This window comes from Pelodiscus sinensis, chromosome 15 (genome assembly GCF_049634645.1).
Source record: "Pelodiscus sinensis isolate JC-2024 chromosome 15, ASM4963464v1, whole genome shotgun sequence".
Lineage (NCBI taxonomy): Eukaryota > Metazoa > Chordata > Testudines > Trionychidae > Pelodiscus > Pelodiscus sinensis.
In genome coordinates this window covers 3,102,647-3,121,219 of record NC_134725.1, presented here as the reverse complement: position 1 = coordinate 3,121,219, position 18,573 = coordinate 3,102,647, and the positions used below count along the sequence as shown (strand labels likewise).

The 18,573-nt window shown below is 49.9% G+C and overlaps 1 protein-coding gene across 1 annotated transcript; it reads left to right on the top strand.

The window, feature by feature from the left end:
- Nucleotides 1-1,558: 1,558 nt before the first annotated feature.
- On the top strand, nt 1,559-7,599 carry LOC142818414 (uncharacterized protein F54H12.2-like). The gene is made up of 2 exons (XM_075897783.1): nt 1,559-1,643; nt 6,431-7,599. Exons 1-2 carry the CDS (start codon nt 1,559-1,561, stop codon nt 7,597-7,599), a joined length of 1,254 nt encoding a protein of 417 aa, XP_075753898.1.
- Nucleotides 7,600-18,573: the final 10,974 nt, after the last annotated feature.

Here is an 18,573-nt window from a genome sequence, read left to right as displayed (position 1 = left end):
GGGCTTTAAAGACTCTACTAAAACAACACGGAGTACACCACTTTGTTACCAATAACGAAGTCAAGGCCGGGGTGGTGGAGAGGGTTAACAGAACACTGAAATCCAAGATGTAGAGGTATTTTACTGCCCATAACACCTTTCGGTACATTAACGTGTTGCAAGCCTTCATAGACGGGTACAACAGAAGTTATCACAGGACCATAAAAAGGCGTCCCGTCGACGTGACGCCCGCTAACGTGCTGAGCATGTGGAAAACAATTTACGGGGATAGTTTTAAAATAAAGACAGCGCCGGCCCTTTTTAAGAAAGGAGGCCACGTGAGGATCTCTAAAACAAAGGGGGTTTTTGAAAAGGGCTACGAGCAGAGCTTTACGGATGAAATATTTATCGTAACCGGCATTTTTTCGCGAGGGCCAAGACCAGTGTACGCGTTAAAAGATTACGGAGAAGAAAAAGTAAGGGGGGTCTTTTTATCCCGAAGAATTACAAAAAGTCAACCCTAATCAGGACCGCGTTTATAGGATAGAAAAAATGTTAGCAAAAAAAGGTCAGGGTAGAAACCAACTTTTTTTGGTGAAATGGAAAGGGTGGCCTGATAAATTCAACAGCTGGGTTAAAACGGCTCACGTACTAGACCTTTAATATGGGGGAAAAAGATGGCCAAAGGGGGCATTTACGTCACCTTACCTAGCAATGCCTCCACCGCAGTTTTCCCTCAGAACACTAGTTCCAATTTTACAATACAGCTGGCCAAACCTTTAAATTTGAACGGCTGCTGGGAAGTCGCTTTATCCAAAATTCATTATTGTCATTCGTGGAACACCCTCATGAAACCCCGTTTACTATAGCCTCGGAAAAAGAAATCCAGCGTCTCACAATGCAGCCTGGTTATTATTCCTCCGTTCAACATTTAGTAGAGGGCATCAACGAAACCATCAAGAAGCAGACCGAGACCCGGGGACCAGGCGGGTCTGGTTAAAAACCGCCGGGGGCACGTCTTATTTTTCCACCCAGGGGGAACTGGTGGCACTCTTGGGAGTGACTCCGAACCGACCTTGCAAGGTGGCGCCGCACCCCGCTGACATTACGGGGGGGGGGGGGTTAACTCTTTATATGTGTATACGGACATAGTGGAACATCAGTTAGTAGGAGACCACTACGTGCTGCTGTTGTGTTGTGTCCCCGTCCAGGGCAGCAATAACAAATTTGTCACCCTCACCTATGACAAGCCGCATTACGTGCCCGTGAGCAAGCACCACATTGGGACCATCACCACTGAAATAAAGACGGATCAAAATAAAAACATTTCATTTAGTTTTGGAAAGGTGATTGTTAAACTACACCTGCAACCCAGGAAAGCGGAGGAATGAGGAGCATAAAAAGCCACGGGGACCCCGCCATGTATAGAAACTACTATAAAGCCCAGGCGGGTTATGCCCCGCCGGGGTATCATGGATTACCCGTTATGTACGGGGCCAGTTTAGGCGGGGTCTTCTGCAGTCTTTTAAGAAAAGCCATCCCCCTGTTGAGAAGGGGCTTGGAAATAATTAAGCCCCATATGAAAACAGCCGCCAAAAACATAACCAAGGACGTGGTGAGCCACGTGACCAGCGCCGTCATGAACAAAATCGGGCCCCAGGAAGGTTCGAGACTAGCGGTGGTGAGGCGCCTCCCATTCACAGGGCCCCCCAGGCCCTTTAAAATAAAAAAGGCAACGGGGAGATGTAGCGCCCCCAGAACTAAAACGCGTCCTAAGAAGAGACAGAGCCCCAGGATATATTTAAAAGGGATATATTTTAAAATGTCTTTTATCCATTGTGGGTCTGAAGAATGCGCCAAGTCGGAGCTGGATCTCTTTCAAATAGCACCCACACAAAAAAGCATGGAGAACAGTTACTATGTGGAGATTCCGCCCCTGGAACACCCTGCGAACAAGTGAGTGCTAACAGGGAGTTTTGAGAGGGAGTTCTCCAGGTGAAGGAGAAGCAGATACAGGACTCTTGGGGGAAGTGGGTGTTGTGTTTGGGGCTTTCTTGCTGTGTGCTGAGCTTGTGTTTGTGAGTGAGGGTTGGTGCGTGTTCTTTTTTGTTTTTTTGTTTATTTATTTATTTATTTTCCCCTGTGTTTGAGAGTGAGGCTTTTTTTTTTCCCACCTCCCCTCTTCCCTCCTCCTCCCCTTGATTGGCTGTGATTGGCAGGTGGAAACTGTTGGCTTCTAATTAAAGTTTGAATTCTAGAAGCCTCTGCTGATTGGCTGAGCCTTGGTAGGGGGAGGGGCTTTATAAGGCAGTGGGCAAGCGACCAAGGAGCTTGCGAACAGGTGAGTGCTAACAGGGAGTTTTGAGAGGGAGTTGGGAAGGGGAGAGGGAAGGGCTGGAGGTTCTCTTGCCTTTCTTTTTAAATCCCTTCCCCAGGACAGCAGTGATGGTTGGTGATGGGTCTGCTGTTGTTACCTGCACAGCGTGTGCCATGTTTGTCTTCCTCCCGGAAGAAAGAAGGGATTTCATCTGCACTAAGTGCAAGCTGGTCGACATTTTGGAAGAAAAAATTAGGGACTGGAGGCCCAAGTGTCGACCCTACGCTTAATCAGAGAGGATGAAGACTTCCTCGATAGAAGGCAGCGTTTAATCCTTCAAGCACGGCAGGCGGAGGAGCCAGAGAGGGCAGTACGTGACCAAGAAGAGAACTGGCAGCATGTAACTTCTAGAAGGGGAAAAAGGCCAGCACGGGAATCCCCCAATGCTATAGAGGTAAGCAATCGCTTTCAAGCTCTCTCCACAGGCTCTGCAGTGCTGAAAGCCCTGGAAGGGACCTCACAAGGAAGAAACCAGAAGGGAACACTATCTACTGGAAGGCATGGGATGCGTAGTCCTACGGATGGGGGTTCCACGGCCACCAGGCCCAAAAGGAAACGACGGGTGGTGGTGGTCAGGGACTCCCTCCTAAGAGGGACTGAGCCATCCCTCTGCCGCCCGGACCTGGAATCTCGAGAGGTGCGCTGCTTACCGGGAGCTCGCATTCAGGATGTGACTGAGAGGCTTACCAAGCTGATCAAACCTTCGGATTGCTACCCCTTCCTGCTTCTCCACGTGAGAACTAATGATACGGCCAAGAATGATCTTGAGCGTGTTACTGCGGATTATGTAGCGCTAGGAAGAAGGATCCAAAAATTTGGAGCGCAAGTGGTATTCTCCTCCATCCTCCCTGTTGAAGGGAAAGGACTGGGCAGGGATCGTCGAATTGAGGACGTAAATGCGTGGTTGCACAGATGGTGTCGCAGAGAGGGATGGTTTCTTCGACCATGGGACTCTGTTCCGGGCGCAAGGACTGTTAGGAAGAGATGGGATCCACCTAACTAAGAGAGGAAGGAACATCTTCGCGGGCAGGCTTCCAAACCTAGTGAGGAGGGCTTTAAACTAGGTTTGTCGGGGGACGGTGACCAAAACCCTGAGGGGAGTGGGAAAGTCGGATACCGGGAAGAAATGCAGAGAGTAAGGGGCAAGAAAGGAGGACCCATGTTTCGAATGGAGAAGATAGGACGATCAACTGGTTACCTGAAGTGTTTGTACACTAATGCGAGAAGCCTGGGCAACAAACAGGAAGAACTGGAGGCCCTGGCCCAGACCAAGAAATATGATTGAATTGGGATAACAGAGACTTGGAGGGATGACTCGCATGACTGGAGCGCTGTCATGGAAGGGTATAGACTGTTCAGGAAGAACAGGCAGGGGAGAAAAGGAGGAGGAGTTGCACTATATGTAAGAGAGCACTACGACTGCTCTGAACTCCAGTATAAAGAGGGAGAAAAACCTGTTGAGAGTCTATGGGTTAAGTTTAAAGGAGCAAACAACAGCAGTGATGTTGTGGTTGGTGTCTGCTACAGGCCACCGAATCAGGTGGATGAGGTAGATGAGGCTTTCTTCGGACAACTGAGCGAAGCTTCCAGATCACAGGCCCTGGTTCTCGTGGGGGACTTTAATCACCCTGACATCTGCTGGGAAACCAATACGGCAGTACACAGGCAATCCAGGAAGTTTTTGGAGAATGTTGGGGATAACTTCTTGACACAGGTGCTGAAGGATCCGACCAGGGGCCGTGCGCAGCTTGACCTTCTGCTCACAAACAGGGAGGAACTAATAGGGGAAGTGGAGGTGGGTGACAACCTGGGAAGCAGTGATCATGAGATGGTCGATTTCAGGATCCTGACCAAAGGAAGAAAAGAGAGTAGTAAAATACACACCTTGGACTTCAAAAAAGCAGATTTTGACTCCCTCCAAGATCTGATGGGCAGAATCCCCTGGGATGTTAACATGAAGGGGAAAGGAGTCCAGGACAGCTGGCAGTATTTTAAAGAAGCCTTATTGAAGGCACAGAAAGAAACCATCCCGACACGTAGCAAGAGAGGCAAACATGGTAGGAGACCGGACTGGCTTACAGGGGAAATCCTTGGTGAACTTAAGCACAAAAAGGAAGCTTACAAGAAGTGGAAACTTGGACAAATGACCAGGGAGCAGTTTAAAGGTCTAGCTCGAGAATGCCAGGGGGTTATCAGGAAGGCGAAAGCGCAAATGGAATTGCGACTGGCTAAGGATGTGAAGGATAACAAGAAAGGTTTCTACAGGCATGTTAACAAGAAGAAGGTGATCAGAGAGGGTGTGCGGCCCCTACTGGATGAAGGAGGTAACCTAGTGACAGGTGATGTGGGGAAAGCTGAAGTACTCAATGCTTTCTTTGCCTCTGTATTCACAGACAAGGTCGGCTCCTGGACTTCTGCACCAAGTGACGCAAGATGGGATGAAGACGGACAGCCCGTGGTGAGTAAAGAACAGGTTAGGAACTATTTAGAAAAGCTAAACGTACATAAATCCATGGGTCCGGACTTAGTGCATCCGAGGGTACTGAGGGAGTTGGCAAATGTCATTGTGGAGCCTTTGGCTATTATCTTTGAAAAGTCGTGGAGATCGGGAGAAATCCCGGATGATTGGAAAAAGGCAAATGTGTAGTGCCCATCTTCAAAAAAGGGAAGAAGGACGATCCAGGGAACTATAGGCCAGTCAGTCTTACCTCGGTTCCTGGAAAAATCATGGAAGGGATCCTTAAAGAATCCATTTTGAGGCACTTGGAAGAGAGGAAAGTGATTAGGAATAGTCAGCATGGATTCACAAAGGGCAAGTCGTGCCTGACCAATCTGATTAGCTTCTATGATGAGGTAACTGGCTCGGTGGACATGGGGAAGTCAGTGGATGTGATATACCTTGACTTTAGCAAGGCTTTTGATACGGTCTCCCACAATATTCTTGCCAGCAAGTTAAGGGATTGTGGATTGGATAAATGGACGGTAAGATGGATAGAAAGATGGCTAGAAGGCCGGGCCCAGCGGGTAGTGATCAACGGCTCGATGTCAGGATGGCGGTCGGTTTCTAGAGGAGTGCCCCAAGGTTCGGTTCTAGGACTGGTTTTGTTCAATATCTTTATTAATGACCTTGATGAGGGGATGGATTGCACCCTCAGCAAGTTTGCGGATGACACTAAGCTGGGGGGAGAGGTAGATACGCTTAAGGGCAGAGATAGGGTACAGAGTGACTTAGACAAATTGGAGGATTGGGCCACAAGAAATCTGATGAGGTTCAACAAGGACAAGTGTAGAGTCCTGCACTTGGGACGGAAGAATCCCAAGCATAGTTACAAGCTGGGGACCAACTAGTTAAGTAGTAGTTCTGCAGAAAAGGACCTGGGGGTTACAGTGGATGAGAAGCTGGAGATGAGTCAACATTGTGCCCTTGTAGCCAAGAAGGCTAATGGCATATTAGGTTGCATTAGGAGGAGCATTGCCAGCAGATCCAGAGATGTCATCATTCCCCTTTATTTGGCTTTGGTGAGGCCGCATCTGGAGTATTGTCTCCAGTTCTGGGCCCCCCACTACAAAAAGGATGTGGACGCATTGGAGAGGGTCCAGCGGAGGGCAACCAAAATGATTAGGGGGCTGGAGCATATGACTTATGAGGAGAGGCTGAGGGACTTGGGTCTGTTTAGTCTGCAGAAGCGAAGAGTGAGGGGGGATTTGATAGCAGCCTTCAACTTCCTGAAGGGAGGTTCCAAAGAGGATGGAGAGAGGCTGTTCTCAGTGGTGACAGATGGCAGAACAAGGAGCAATGGTCTCAAGTTGTGGTGGGGGAGGTCCAGGTTGGATATTAGGAAAAACTATTTCCCTAGGAGGGTGGTGAAGCACTGGGATGGGTTACCTAGGGAAGCAGTGGAGTCTCCATCCCTAGAGGTGTTTAAGTCTCGGCTTGACAATGCCCTGGCTGGGTTGATTTAGTTGGGATTGGTCCTGCCTAGAGCAGGGGGCTGGACTTGATGACCTTCGGAGGTCTTTTCCAGTTCTATGATTCTATGATTCTGTCCGCTTTAACGGTGAATGCCCCCCTAGAATTTTTCATTTCTGGACACGGAGATAATTACTTGGAGCTCAACAACACCCTACTGCATGTGTGTTGTCGGGTGGTAAAAGCAGACGGCTCAGACCTCGAAGATGATGAGCGGGTGGCGCTGGCAAATTACCCCATTGCCACCCTTTTTAACCAGTTGGACGTCACGCTGGGTGACCGGCTGATCAGCCAGAGCAGCAACTGTTACCCTTACAGAGCCATGATAGAGTTGATTTTGAACTACAGCCACGGTGCTCTCAAGACGCAGTTTTCTGCGGGCGGGTTTCAGAAAGACATGTTGGGGCTCCATGAAAGCACCGCCCTGGCAGGCGCGCGAAACGAGGGCTTCCTGTGCAGGGCCAAACTAACCAGCGGCAGCAGAAAGCTGGATTTGCTGGGGTCTCTACACAGCGATTTGTTTTTTCAAGAAAAGCTTTTGCTGAACGGTGTGGACTTGAAAATTAAACTCACGTGTAGCAAAGATGCTTTTTGCCTCATGAGCGGAAACACGGCGGAGAATTATAAAGTGCATATTATTTCAGCATCCCTGTATGTAAAGCAGGCAAAAGTGATGCCGGGGGTTTGCTTGGGGCACGCGGAGGCGCTCATGACCACCAATGCTAAGTACCCGGTGGCCCGCGTGGGCATAAAGGTGTTTAGCATACTGGCCAGCAGTCGCGTCAGTAACCAGGAAAACCTCTTTTTGGGGCAGCTCCCCAAGCAGCTCGTGATCGGCTTTGTAGATAACGACACCTTTAGCGGCAGTTACGTTAAGAACCCCTTTAACTTTAAACATTATAACATTAATTTTGTGGCCTTATATGTGGACGGCGAACAGGTGCCAGCTAAACCGCTGCAGCCTGATTTTGAGAACGGAAACTGCGTGAGGGAGTACATGCAACTGGTGCAGGTGTCGGGGAAACACAGAAAAGGCCTAGCGCTTATAATAGACCATGACGAATTTGCCCAGGGTTACACGCTCTTTGCTTTTGACCTGACCCCGGACCAGGAGGGCGCCGACCATTATTCCCTGATTAAAACTGGCAACCTGAGAGCAGAGATTCGGTTTGCTACGGTGCTGGACTCCACTATTAACATGCTAGTGTACGGAGTGTTTGACAACGTGCTGAAAGTGAACCACAGAAGAAACGTCCTGTTTGACTATATGTAACAATGAACACAGGACAGATAATACACTTTTTATCAAAGGACCCTTCATTTTTAGATGTTTTCCCTAGTGACATGCTCCCGGCGGGGCGTGTGGCCGAAAGGCCGGTGGGACTGATCGTTAACACGCACCCCCACCATTTGCCTGGGGAACACTGGCTGGCCCTTTACTTACCAAGGCAGGGGGATGGGGAGTTTTTTGATTCTTACGGTTTTCCCCCAGACAGTCGTTTTTTCCTTAAATCTATTATGGCTTTCTTAAACCGTAACACTAGCCGTATTGTGTTTCAGCAGAGACAACTACAGGGCCCGTTAGCTGTGACCTGCGGATATCATTGTATATATTTTTTAAAGCAGCATGCTAAGGGTTTATCTTTTGATCAGATTTTGAAATTGTACTCTAATGATTTACCGGAAAACGATCGCATGGTGACGCGGTTTTTAAAAGAAAAAGCACCGCGGGGTCCCAAGCCTGTGTCGAGCATGTTTCAGCACGTCCAGACATGTTTGAGCATGTTTCAGCATGTCCAGTTTAAAGAGGTGCATTAATAAAACACTAAAATAAAACTGAATCATGGTTGAAATTTTTATTTTACACATTTAACCAAGTGATTTTCTGCTTTTTAGCGGGGGTCTGGTGAAAAGAGGCTGCTCCCGGCTCTAGCTCCACTTTAAGACTATCTAAATATTCTTTATTGGTAACATGACCCATGACGGAGGTCGGGGCATTTAGCTCCGCCAAGGCTTTCATAAAAGCCTTCCAACCCCTTGGAGCCCTCTTGTTAGCGAAAGAATAAGGGCCTGTTACCCCCCTAACTAAGTCGAGCATGTGAGACCCGGCCACGGCCGCCCCCCAGCTACACAAAGCCCCCGTTGGCGGTCCAAGAGGCGATGTTTTTATGCTGCTTGAGTTTATGTAGCAATAGTTCAGCTTTTTTTTATAGTGAGTATTTACCCCCTCCAACATGTCCCTAACCACAAAGTCCACGGGGCTTCCAGTGGCTTCGGGGGGAGGTTTTTCCTTAATCAGCTGTCTCAGGATAAAGTAACGATCGTAACCTTTAGTGTTATGAGCAATAAAAGTGTAGTCCTTAAAGCGCTTGTGTTATGTTGCTGAATCTTGAGGGGAGCAGCCAGATCACTGATGCACCCATAGGTGGGGGTGTTGGCCCCAAAAATGGTATAGGAGGGGGCCATGTGAGGTATCGAATATAAGCTTATTATCTGCTAATCCTATGTACGCTGTTCTGGTGTTTGTATAATGTCTGTGTGTGCAATTATGAGCATGTACTTGTCTGGACACTGAAGATTTCCCTGCATGTGGTTAAGCATTGGGCAGGGCCGAGCCTGTGGAGCCTGTGGACATGCTAATTACTGAGGCCCTGTGGAACAATGGCTCTCAATGGGCCAAAGACACACTCAAAGAATGGGGGCTGTCACCTGAGAGCAGCCAGCAGGAAACACAGAGATTGGCCTCTGACCAGGTGACCTGCTGCATACGAGAAGAGGCCAGGAAGGAGTATAAAGAGGCCATGCGGTCGATGCCGTTTTGTTCTCAGCTCAGCACTTCATCCCAGAGGCAGCATTGCAGGGATCGAAGAGCCCGGAAGACCTGTGAACCCATCCTGATCGCAGGATGTGCAATAAGAACTTTTAAACCAGCAGCTGCAACATCTCTGCTAGAGCCTGCATCGAGAACTGGGAGATTCGGTGCATGTAACGTACTGTACTTTAACAACCTTACTCTCAGGCTTTTCTTTCTTGTGATAATAAACCTTTAGATATAGATTCTAAAGGATTGGCCCAGCGTGATTTGTGGGTAAGGTCCAGAGGGTAAATTGACCAGGGATCTGTGGCTGGTTTCTTGGAACCGGACAGAACTTGTTCAGGGTAGGTGGGATTGGGTGTTAGGACCCCCCACCTGTGTATGAGGCCCGGGGCCATCTGCGGCACGGATATTGCTGGGGTGTCGGAGGGGTTTTGCTCGTGAGGCTTCAGGCAGGCAGCTGAAGTGCTCTGTGAGACTGGTTTGTGGCCTGTGTGGAAAGGTCGCCAGTCGGGGGCTGTAAGAAGCCCCGGATTCGAGCAATTTGCCCTGAGCGGCCGCCCTCAGCTGTGCCCAGACACGGCCCGGTCCGTCACACCCCCCGTACCTCCTGCCCCACCCTCCATACCCACTCCCCCCCGGGAATGCCGAGGCCTCCGCACCGGCAGTGCTGGGAGACGGGAGGGCCGGCAATACCCCCAACCCTGAGCTTCCCCATCTCCTTCCTTCCCTTGCCTCCCCCTTCCAGCTCCCCCCTCCCCCCACCCCAGTTATGTTAAATAAAGAGAGTTTTTCGTGGCAACACAGATGTTTTTATTGTATATCAGGAAGGGGGGTTAGGGAGGGGAAAGGGGAAGGAGGTGGGGGTGGAATGTAAGGCACAAGGCCCCAGTGGGGCACGCCAGGGGGACTTCAGTCCTCGTCCGCCTGGAAGCTCTCCCGCAGGGCTTCCCGGACGCGGACAGCCCCCCGAAGGGCCTCCTGGCTGGCAGCCGTGCAGGGCTGTGCGTACTGCCCAGCCAGGCGGTCAGCCTCTGCCATCCAGGCTGGCAGGAAAGCCTCCCCCTTCCTCTTGCATAAATTGTGGAGCACACAGCACGCTGCCACCACGTGCGGAATATTGTGCTGGGAGAGGTCGAGGCAGGTGAGGAGGCATCTAAACCGTGCTTTCAGTCGGCCGAAGGCCCCCTCGACCACAGTGCGGGCTCTGCTGAGCCTGGCACTGAAGGCCTGCCGGGAGGGGTTCAGGTGTCCCGTGTAGGGCTTCATCGGCCAGGGCTGTAGGAGGTAGGCCGCATCCCCCACCAGGCAGACGGGCATGTCCACGTCCCCGACCCTGATGTGGCGGTCGGGGAAGAAAGTCCCAGCATGCAGCCTCTGGCACATGGAGGAGTTGCGGTACACCCACGCGTCGTGTGCCTTGCCGGACCAGCCCACATTGATGTCCGTGAACTGGCCCCGCTGGACAGACACGGCCTGCAGGATCACGGAGAAGTACCCCTTCCTGTTGATGTAGAGGGAGGCCTGGTGTTCCGGGGCACGGATGGGGATGTGCGTCCCGTCGATTACCCCCCCACAGTTGAGGAAGCCCAGGGCGCCGAACCCCTGGATGACCGCATCCAGGTCGGTGAGGCGGACGACTCTGCGGAGCAGCACCCTGTTGATGGCCTTCACCACCTGCAGAGAGAGAGACACAAAACCGAGGGTCTCTAGGGTGCCCGGGTGGCTGGGAGTGTTCGTGCCCCGCCACTGCCCTGCGCCCCACTCCCAGGAACAACCCCTGCTGCAATACTGGCCACAGCGGGCGGTCTGTAGCGCAGCTGGGACAGACCGAACCCTCCCGGGGAGGGCACTTACACCACCTCCCCCCCGTTTTCCCTGGGGCAGCCCATCCCCTCCTTGCAGCCCCCCCTCCTGGCCCAGTGGCCGGTGGGTGCCGTATCTGCATGAGCACCGCTCCGATGGTGGATCTCCCCACGCCGAACTGGTTGCCAACGGATTGGTAGCTATCCAGCGTGGAGAGCTTCCAGAGCGCGATGGCCGCCCGCTTGTGGAAGGGAATGGCGGGCCTCATGCACTTGTCCCGTCGCCGCAGAGCAGGGGCGAGCCACTCGCAGAGCTCCAGGAAGGTGTCCCTCCTCATCCTGAAGTTCTGGGTCCACTGTTGGTCTCCTCAGTGCTCCAGGACGATGTGGTCCCACCAGTCACTGCTGGTGTCCAGACGCCAGATGCGGCGGGACACGCTGGCGTCCGGGCGCCCCTCCTCCAGGGCCCCTGGGGGGGACAGGGGGAGGGCCAGGGGGCTGGCCTGCAGCAGAAGGTACCAGGCAGCCTCCAGCAATTGCTGCCAGGCTTGCAGCAAGACATTCAACATGAGCACCAGAGTGCCCAGGGGCGGCTCTGGCTCCATGGTGCCAAGTGCTGCGGTGCCCCAAAGGACAGCGACCAAAGCAGACAGAGAGGAAAACGCTTTGCTGTCCCTCGGCGAGGTTGGCAAGCAAGCGGGAAAGCTGAGAACCGGCTGTCCAGGGGGGTCCCTTTAAGCTCGAGCCTCAGATAGCCTCAGACAGCAGCCACACAAAGCAACGACTGACCTGATGCCCTGCCGGAACCGGTTTCAGCTGCCCTTAAATGTGATCCAGTGTCCAATCAGTGTGGACGCGCTATTTCGAAATAGCAAAATGCTGTTTCGAATTAGATTTTGTGTCTAGATGCTTTATTTCAATTTAGCTTATTTTGAATTAACTAATGTGAAATAAGTTAATTCGAAATAGCGCTGTAGTGTAGACATACCCTTAGTTGATTAAACTTAAGTTAACATCCCTAGAATGGAGTGGAATGAACTCTCTGCAGAGCAAAATAACCTGAAACAACCAAAATACCCACATACTTAGCTAGATGTAGGAAAATCTATTTGACATTTGGCACATCAAAACGACCCATAATGTATTTAATTGCACCAAAACCAGGCATTTGTTAATTCTGGTGGTGAATGAGCCTCCTACACTAGTTTCAGCCTCCACCTAGATTTAAAAAAAAAAATGGAAATAGAGAGTAGTGAGCTGGCCTCTTGCCTTGATCCTATACACGCAGAGCAGGGCCTTCTCAGCCTTTGCTCCCTGGCTATGAAATTCTCTCCCTGGTGATATTCACCTAGCACCAACGCTGGCACTGTTTCAGTACCAGGCTATAGCCATGCTTTTCACCCATGCTTTTATTTGTGTGTGTGTGCGCGTGCATGTCCCTCCTCTCAAGATGTCTTACCGGGTTTTATGCCCCACCCACCGGGGTCTTGTATTTTACACACAGGCTGTGTCTACATTGGCAAGATTTTGTGCAAAAGCCTGTCTACACTGGCTGCGAGTATTTGCGCAAGAACACTGACGTTGTAATGTACAAAATCAGTGATTCCTGCGCAAATACTCTGACACTCCCGCTCAGGGAGAAGTCCTCTTGCGTCAGTGTTCTTGCGCAAGAGGCCAGTGTAGACAGGTAACATCAATTTCTTGCGCAAGAAAGTCCTATGGTTAAAATGGCCATCGGAGCTTTCTTGCGCAAGAGAGCGTCTACACTGGCACAGATGCTTTTTTGCAAAAGCAAATCTTTTGCACAAAGGCACATGCCAGTATAGATGCTCTCTTGCACAAATACTTTTAACAGAAAAACACTTCTGTTAAAAGTATTTGCGCAAAATCATGCCAGTGTAGACGCAGCCACACATTTTGTGTGTGTGTGTGTGTGTGTGTGTGTGTGTGTGTGTTTTAGAACTTTTGTAAGCTGCCTCAAATATTTTAAATAGAAAGGCAGGGTAAAAATATTTTAAAATAAATAAATCAAGGGAGTAATGACCCTCCATTTAATAACATTTGTGGCTGACAATAGTCGAGAAGTGAGGGAGGCTTCTCAAACTCATTTTGGAAAGGCAAGGATTGCCCTGCACGTACACAGAGTGGTGCAGAAACTTTAAGTAATACAATAGCGGCAGAACCAACAATAGACAGGTCCCTGCACTCAGAGGACAAAATGGGGCAGCCAGCAACCCAATGGTGGATTTAGAGTTACAGGAGCCCTGTGCTCAGCTTCATTTTTGGGGGCCCCCTGGGGACCCAGCCAAGAAAGAGAACATTCCCTCTTCCTGCCCCTCCCATTTTCATTCTTATTACGTATAATATAGGAAGAGGATGAAGGAAAAAAGAAGTAAATGAAAATAAAGTGAGGTACTTTGATTGTTTTTGTAGTCGGACTTTTTTCCACAGACCACTTGAAAATTGCTGAGGGTCTTGGTGGAGCACTTCATGATCTTTCCAAATATTGTTTGTACCGTGAGCTAACAATTGTAAAATGCTTTGGACACGAGCGCTTTATTAAAAAAAACATAACAACCTTTCCTCAATCATAGAATCCTAAGGCTGGAAGAGACCTCAGGAGATCAAGACCAGCCCCCTGCCCAAAGCAGGACCAACCCCAACTCAATCATCCCAGCCAGGGCTTTGTCCAGCCAGGACTTAAAAACCTCTAGATGGAGATTCCACCCCCTCCCTAGGTAACCCATCCCAGTGCTTCACCACCCTCCTAGGGAAATAGTGTTACCTAATATCCAACCAGCAGACCCTGCACCTGGCATGAGATGAGCCAGCCACCCGCTGCCACCCAGCCCTCCGCCTCTTCCCAGGACCAGGCTGGCGGCTCCCAGAAACCTGCCTGGGGCCGCAAGAGGCAGGTGCCCACCTGGTCTAGTGCAGAGATCATGGACCTCATCGAGGTTTGTGGGGAGGCCTCCGATGCCCACGATCTCTGCACTAGCCCCAGGAACGTGGCCGTCTACAGCTGCATGGCTGACAGCCTGGCTACCAGAGGCCACATGCACAGCCTGGTGCACCTGCGGCTACTGGAGCAGCAGCTCCACACCCAGGAGCAGTGGATCCGCAAGGGCCTGCAGCTGTGGCAGCGGAGCTTGCATGCGCTGGAGGATCAGAGCCGTGCCCTCAGAGGTCACCTCCAGACCCTGGTGGACAGGTTCCTGCCACCTCCTGCTCCAGCCCCTGCGGCCGCCCCAGATCTCACTCCTCCTCCCACCCCTGCTCCTCCTCCTGCTTCCTCCGCACCCACTCCCCCCCCCCCCCGATGCCCCCACACCCACAGTGCTGCGAGACGGGAGAGCGAGCACGACCCTAAACCCTGAGCTTTCCCTTTCCTTCTTCCCCTCTCCCACCCTCTCTCCTGCCCTCTTCCACCTCCTTTCCCCCGCCTCCCCAGAGTTTCATTCCCCTTCCCCACTTGTTTAAATAAAGAGTTTATATTTTTGAAAATGTCTTTTATTTGACATCAGGAAGGGGGGGGGGTACCTATGGAAGGGTAAGTGGAAGGATGAGAGGGAGGAATGGGGCACAAGCCCCCAGTGGGGCAGACCGGGGAGACTGTTAGCTCTCCTCGGGGCGGACGCTCTCCCGCACGGCCCCCTGGATCCTGGCAGCCCCTCGATGGTCCTCCCGGATGGCAGCCTGCAGACAGTGCAGCCAGGCTGCCAGCAATGTGTCCACAAGATGCAGCAGAGTCCCCGGGGGCAGGTCTCGTTCCATGTTGCAGAGAGCCGTGGTGTCCCGAGTGAGGGCAAGCAGAGCACTCTGAGACACAAACGCTTTGCTGTGCCCCTGCAAGGTAGACCAGCAAGCAGAGAAACCTGAGAACTGTCTGTCTGGGGTGGGGGTCGGGTCCCTTTAAGCACAGCCCTTGGCTAGCCTGAGGCAGCAGCCCCACACACTAAGTCCAACCCTGATGCCCTGCCAGCACTGCTTCCGGCCAGCCTTACCTTCGATTCAGGGTCCACTCAACATGGACATGCTAGTTTGAATTAGCAAAACGCTAATTCGAATTAGTGCATCTAGACCTAAAAAGTAATTCGAATTAGCTTAGTTCGAATTAACTAATTCGAATTAAGTTACTTCGAATTAGTGCTGTCGTGTAGACATACCCTGCGTTGTGACCCGCCATAATGACCCACCATAAACACTTGCAAATGGGTCCTGAGCCCAAAAAGCTTGAGAATCACTGATCTAGCATAAGATGTGGAACCTTTCATCTGTTGTATTGTTTTCACTATCTTGATCTATATCCATAACTAATTATATATGGTGGAAAACACATCTGTAAAAAAAAAAAATCATTAGGATGTTTGTTGCACATGAATTTTTGTAACTTCAATATCTTGGCCATTCATCATAATTTTGGTAAGGCTAAGCATGAGCAACACATTCAATTCCGGTTGTACACCAGTTTGTTGCATTTCGTTTCATTCACAATTGAAATGAAATGATCCCTTTTTTGTATATACAGTTGGTAATTGCATCAAGTACTTTTGATTTATAAACAACTTTTTAAAGTTTCAATCAGACTTCAAATTCATCAATACTTTGAAGTGATTTAATCACTTCAAAATTTTAGTTTAATGCTTATTTGCCTAAAACTTTCATGTCTTGAATGCCAAAATTCATAACTACTAAAGTAATTTCTGTTTAATTAAGTTTGTGTTAGTGACAGGAAATGAAAGCGCACACTAACTGGTAAACTATAAACATATATATGGATCAAAATACTTGTACATGGAGACTTTGATCACTAAAATGGTTTAGGGACACTATTGTACTTGAGCTGGTTTTAATAGGCCTGTCAATTAACTGCAGTTAACTCAAATTATTTGTGATTTAAAAAAAAATGAAGCACATGTTTGTTTTAACAACACTTTCACAGCAAATCTGACCAAATGTGAAGAAGGTACCAATGTGAGAGTTCTAAAGGTAGCTACTGCACTTGACCCAATGTTTAAGAATCTGAAATGTCATCCAAAATCTGAGAGGAGCGAGATGTGGAGCATTGTGATGGGGTGTACCAACCCTGCACTGGCAGGGGAGGAGTTAGCCAGGCTTGCTGGGCTGAGAAGGCCCCTCCCCCGATGCCCCGCTGGGCATGCTCCAGCTGCAGGGTCAGTATAAAGGCCGGTGGAGCAGCTCAGTCAGGGCTGACCACTGAAGGGAAAGGAGCTCCTGCCAGAGCCCAGGAGCAACCTCCCATGTGGGACCAGCCAGAGCCGCTGCATGAGCCACAGCCACTGCGCCAGCCACAGGCCATCGTCACAGCCACAGCACCCACCGCTACTGCTGCGCCAACTACAGCAGCTGAACCAGCTGCTGCACCAACTGCAGCCGCCAACACTGCAGCATCCGCCAGCCCAGGTGGGGATGGGCCCAGCCAGCAGGTGGGGGTAGGAAGCAGCCCAGGGCAGGGAGCAGGAGGTATCCTGGAGAACTTGGCGTGCTTTGGGGACAACTCCCCGCCGAGTCAGTGGTGGGAACAACCCGCCCCTGATAGGGCCCTGGGCTGGGGCCCGGTGGAGAGGGAGGGCCCGGGCACCCCTACCTGTGCACCCCAGACAAGGGACATTATAGACTCTGCCACTGGGCCATATTTACCCCAAACTGGAGTCATTATAGACTTGGCCGTTGAGCCATATTTACCCCCAGACAGGGGGTAGTATAGACCTGGCTACTGGGATAGATTTACCCCCCCGCGCAAGGGGCACGTGACCCCCTGACAAGCATGCCTCCAGAAGTCTTAAAAGAGCAACACTCTGGTGTGGAAACTACAGCAGCTGAAGCACCAAGAAATAAAATCAACCTTCTTCTCGTGATACATAAGAACAGCAATACTGGGTCAGACCAAAGGTCCATCTAGCCCAGTATCCCGTCTGCCGACAGTGGCCAGCACCAGGTGCCCCAGAGGGGGTGGACCGAAGACAATGATCAAGCAATTTGTCTCCTGCCATCCCTCTCCAGCCTCTGCCAAACAGAGGCCAGGGACACCATTTTATCCCCTGGCTAATAGCCTTTTATGGACCTAACCTCCATGAAATTATCTAGCTTCTCTTTAAACTCTATTATAGTCCTAGCCTTCACAGCCTCCTCTGGCAAGGAGTTCCACAGGTTGACTACACGCGGTGTGAAGAAAAACTCTTTTATTAGTTTTAAACCTGCTACCCATTAATTTCATTTGGTGTCCTCTTGTTCTTCTATTATGGGAACTAATAAATTTCTTTATTCACCCTCTCCACACCACTCATGATTTTACATACCTCTATCATATCCCCCCTCAGTCTCCTCTTTTCTAAACTGAAAAGGCCCAGTCACTTTAACCTCTCTTCATATGGGACCCGTTCCAAACCCCTAATCATTTTAGTTGCCCTTTTCTGAACCCTTTCCAAGGCCAAAATATCTTTTTTCAGGTGAGGAGACCACATCTGTACACAGTATTCCAGATGTGGGTGTATCATAGTTTTATATGGGGGCAGTAAGATATTCTGGGTCTTATTTTCTATCCCTTTCTTAATTCCTAGCATCCTATTTGCCTTTTTGACCGCCGCTGCACACTGTGTGGAAGTTTTCAGAGAACTGTCCACGATAATGCCAAGATCTTTCCTGATTTGTCAGCCAGATTAGCCCCCCATCATACTGTACGTATAGTTGAGGTTATTTCTCCCGATGTGCATTACTTTACACTTATCCACATGAAATTTCATTTGCCATTTTGTTGCCCAATCACTCAGTTTGGTGAGATCTTCTTGGAGTCCCTCACAGTCTGCTTCTGACTTGACTATCCTAAACAGTTTGGTATCATCTGCAAACTTTACTACCTCACTGCTTACCCCTTTCTCCAGATCATTTATGAATAAGTTGAAGGATTGGTCCCAGGACTGACCCTTGGGGTACACCACTAGTTACCCCTCTCCAATCTGAAAATTTACCATTTATTCCTACCCTTTGTTTCCTGTCTTTTAACCAGTTCTCAATCCAAGAAAGGACCTTCCCTCTTATCCCATGGCCATGTAATTTACACAAGAGCCTTTGGTGAGGGACCTTGTCAAAGGCTTTCTGAAAATCCAAGTATACTATATCTACTGGATCCCCCTTGTCCGCATGTTTGTTAACCCCTTCAAAGAACTCTAATAGATTAGTAAGACAGGATTTCCCTTTACAGAAGCCATGTTGACTTTTGTCCAACAAATTATGTTCTTCTACATGCCTCAAGTTTATTCTTTACTATTGTTTCAACTAATTTGCCCGGTACTGAAGTTAAACTTACCGGTCTGTAATTGCCAGGATCGCCTCTACAGCCCTTTTTAAATATTGGTGTCACATTGGCTACCTTCCAGTCATTAGGTATGGAAGCCGATTTAAGGGATAGGTTACAAACCACAGATAATAGTTCAGCAACTTCCCATTTGAGTTTTTAGAACCCTTGGATGAATGTCATCCGGTCCCGGAGATATGTTAATGTTAAGTTTTTCTATTTGTTCCAAAACCTCCTCTAAATGACACTTCAATCCGGGACAGTTCCTCAGATTCATCACCCACAAAGGATGGTGCAGATTTGGGAATCTTC